The 3,829-nt window shown below is 65.5% G+C and overlaps 1 protein-coding gene across 1 annotated transcript; it reads left to right on the top strand.

Annotated features, from left to right (window-relative positions):
• The first annotated feature begins 866 nt into the window (after positions 1–866).
• Positions 867–3,577, top strand: AQP10 (aquaporin 10). The gene is given in 8 exon segments (XM_031557613.1): positions 867–1,377; positions 2,053–2,195; positions 2,276–2,315; positions 2,317–2,403; positions 2,405–2,417; positions 2,498–2,616; positions 2,692–2,909; positions 2,976–3,577. Coding segments are annotated over 8 exon segments (876 nt in total). The 5' UTR covers positions 867–1,272; the 3' UTR covers positions 3,127–3,577.
• Positions 3,578–3,829: the final 252 nt, after the last annotated feature.

Here is a 3,829-nt window from a genome sequence, read left to right as displayed (position 1 = left end):
CACTCCTGCCATGTGCCGGCTGCCCCCCAGCAGCTCAGTGTCCCAGAGCCCCCTCCAGGGATGGGGCACTCCCAGCTCTGGGCGGCAGTGCCGCGTCACGTCTGACCCAAATCCCCCCTCTGTTCATTTAAAGCCATTCCCCTGTCCTGTCACTCGTACACGGTCGCTCTCCATCCTGTGAGGATGCTGGGCCCCATGTCGCAGTGCATTCCCCCGCAGGCAGTGGAGGAGCGCCGCACGGTGCAGGACAGCCAGGGCCACCGTGAGACGACCATCACCCGCCGGAGGGGGGACCAGGCCTTCATCACCACCACCAAGGAGGACGGGCAGAGCAAAGACTACCGGGAGGAGGTGCTCAACATGGATGACAGTGAGTGGGGGGCCGAAGGGAGGCAGAGGGGGGGGCGTGGGTGCACTCTGAATGAGCCCCCGCTGCTCTGCAGGGGAGCTGGCACAGTTTGCAGGCACGTGGCCGCAGCGTGATGAGCTCCTCGCCCCTCCCAGGAGCGACTCCTCGTCCCTGCTGGGCAGCTTCTTCCGCCGCTGGTTCTCCAGCTGGTAGCTGCGTGAGGAGCACGGGGTGGGGGCTGCCCTGCCGTGTGGGGGTGCTTGGCAGCCCCCTCTCCTTGCCCCTGTTCTGTGCAGGTGAGGCCGGTCCTGCCGGGATGCAGGGGCTGGGATGGGGGCTGCCCCCCTCTTCGGCACCCCACTGCATTGTGAGGGTGAAGCGTGTGTATGTGTACAGAGAAATAAAGTCTATTTCTGCTAACGGCAACGTGTGAGGCTCCTTGGGGTGCTGGGACCCCCGTGGTGGGAGGTGGGGGTCCCGCTGCGGTTCTGGGGGGGAGCACGTGTGCTCCCTGCCCTCCTTCCCACCTCATCTCCCCAGTGCCACCTTAACACCTCCCTGGGTGCTCTCAAGGCCTGGCAGTCTTTCCAAGGGCTTTTCATTAGTGCTATCTGTGGCCGCGGCTGAGCCAGGAGCTGGCAGGGAACAAGGGGCCCTCCAGATGGGCACCTCCCTCACCAGGATGTGGGGCAGCACGGGATTGTGTGGGCGAGCAGATCCTCCTGGATGGGTGGAAGTGGGGACGCAGCCGCTGCCCACGGCCCCACGCGGGACTCTGGTCCCTGCCACGCGTCTCCCAACTGCAGCACGTGGCCCTGATTGGTTTAAAGTCTGAGTGTTATCACCCACCCCAGCCCGGGGCTCATAAAATCAGGCAGCAAAGCAGCCGGTGCCGCTGCTGCTGCCCGCGTTCTGCCGGTACCATGGGCTACGTGTCCTTCGTGAAGAGGACTCGAGTGCTGCTCTGCATCCAGAACCAGCTGGCACGAGAGTGCCTGGCTGAGCTGCTGGCTGTCTTCATGCTCATTGTGAGTGGGGTGAGGGACTGTGGGAGGGGAGGAGCGGGGTGGAGGGAGCACAGGACAGACACCACTGGGGTCCCGCAGCCCTGCAGCTGTGCTGTGCCCACCAGGGGCTGCCTGAGGGTGCGGGGGCTGTGCTGGGACCGCGGTGACCCCAAACGGCTCACCTCTGGCTTGGACCCACGCTGCGATTCACCACGGCCCAACTCACCCTTTGCTGCTGCTGCTGCTGCTCTGTGATTCTGTGATGAGGCTGCGGGCGCTGCCACGTGTGTGCAGGGTCGGGCACTGCGTGCCTTCACACCTCCAGCCCTGAGGCAGCCAAAGGTTGGGCTCTGCGGCCTTGGGACTGGAACCAGCGGCAGTGAACGTTGGCCAGCAGTGCCCCCCAGCCCTGAGGTTTCCCTGCAGCAGCATGTGACTGAATTGCTGATAATTTCTTTTACTCATCACTGAGTACGTGAACAACGGCACCAACTGCCTCCTGCTGCCCTGTGCTGCACAGAGAGCTGGAGCCGGGCAGTGGGCGCGGGCAAAACCACAGAGACTGGAAGAGGCACCAGAGCAGCCCTTGGCTCCGTGCTGCCCTGCGCCCACCCTGCAGAGGGACACAGCTACGGGGAGCGGGCGCTGCGTGGGGCAGAGCGTGGGGCTGGCCGCAGCCGTGTCCCTGTCCTGCAGCTGATCACGCTGGGCGGTGCAGCACAGATGGTCACCAGCTCCGGGACCAAAGGGAACATCATCACCTCCTCGCTGGCGGGCGCCCTGGCCGTCATGGTGGCCATCCACACGGCGGGGGGGGGTCGTCTGGTGAGGCTGGGGGCGTCTGTCAGGCCTCCGTTGGGGGGGCGTCTGCTCCGCACCCCACGCACCGCTCCCAAGCCCCTCTCCTGCCACACTGCAGGGCTCACCTGAACCGGCTTTCTCCCTCTTCCATGTCCCTGACTGGGGCAGCTCCCGTGGTGGAAGTTCCCCAATCTTTGTAGGCCGTGCAGACCTTCGGGTCCTTCAGTCGCCGCCGCAGCCGTCTACTGCTCTGTATTACGGTACAAAGAGCCAGGCAGTGGGGCCGTGGGGTGGGCACGCAGCCGGGGGGGCTCCGCTGCTGCACGGCTCTGCCCCGCAGACGCCATCTGGTCCTACAGCAACGGGACCCTCACCGCCTCCGGGCCACGGGAGACGGCCTCCATCTTCGCCACGTACCCCGCTGAGCACCTCTCCCTTCCCAATGGCTTCCTGGACCAGGTGGGTGCCGGCCCCACAGCCCAACGGCCCCATATGGCTCCATACGGCCCCACGCTGAGGCCGCGCCGCCCGCAGGTTCTGGGCACGGCGGCGCTGATCGTGGGCATCCTGGCCATCACCGACACCCGCAACCGTGCCGTCCCGCGAGGCCTGGAGCCGCTGGCCGTGGCACTGCTGGTGCTCGCCATCGAGGTGTCCATGGGCTCCAACTGCGGCAGCCCCATGAACCCCGCACGGGACTTCGGCCCGCGGCTCTTCACGCTGGCAGCGGGATGGGGCACCGAGGTGTTCAGGTGGGTGCTGGGCGTGGGGCTGGGGGGCACCGTTTGGATGCTCCACACCCACGGCTCCGCTCGCAGCAGGGGCAGCGCGTGGTGGTGGGTGCCGGTGGTGGCCCCGCTGGTGGGGGCCGTGCTGGGTACGGGGCTCTATCAGCTCTTCGTGGCCTTCCACCACCCCGAGGAAGAGGAGGAGGACGGCAGGCGAGCACGCAGGCAGACCAAGCACTGACGGCCCCGGGTGCCGGGGATGAGCCCATTAAAGAGCCGAGCCGCGGCCGCCGCGTGTCCGTGCTGTGGGGCGCGGGGCTGGGAGGGGGGCTGGGGGCTGCTCCCCAACGCCTGAACATCTTCATCAATGGCATCGACGACGGAATCGAGGGCACCCTCAGCAAGTTCGCTGATGACACCCAGCTGAGTGGTGCGGTTGACACGGGGGAAGGAAGGGCTGCCATTCAGAGGGACCTCGAGAGGCTGGAAAGGTGGGCCTGGGTGAACCTGACGAGGTTCAACGCAGCAAAGTGTGAGGTTTTGCACTTGGGCCGGAAGAATCCCAGGCACTGATACAGACGGGAAGGAGCGGACCTTGAGGGCAGCTTTTTCTGCCACAAATACCCGTGTTTCCCCCAAAATACAGCTTTTTCTCCCAGAAATATGTTTTCTCCCCAAAAATGTGGCTTTTTCCCCCAAAGATACTGCTTTCTCCACAAAAATGTGGCTTTTTCTCCCAGAAATACCTATTTTTCCCCAAAAATATGGCCAGCCCGGCCGTGGAGGCGGCGGCGGCGCTTTGCGGCCGGAGCGCGATGAGTTTTTACGACGCCTTCCGCGGCTTCTTCGGCTTCTCGGGGCGCGGCAGGTACCGGCCTCCGGCCCCGTCACCCCCCCGCTGCCTCCCGGTATCTCCCCGGTATCCCGCTGTGAGCGCCGCGTTC

This window comes from Meleagris gallopavo, unplaced genomic scaffold, assembly GCF_000146605.3.
Source record: "Meleagris gallopavo isolate NT-WF06-2002-E0010 breed Aviagen turkey brand Nicholas breeding stock unplaced genomic scaffold, Turkey_5.1 ChrUn_random_7180001879934, whole genome shotgun sequence".
NCBI lineage: Eukaryota > Metazoa > Chordata > Aves > Galliformes > Phasianidae > Meleagris > Meleagris gallopavo.
This window is presented reverse-complemented; position numbering and strand designations above follow the sequence as displayed.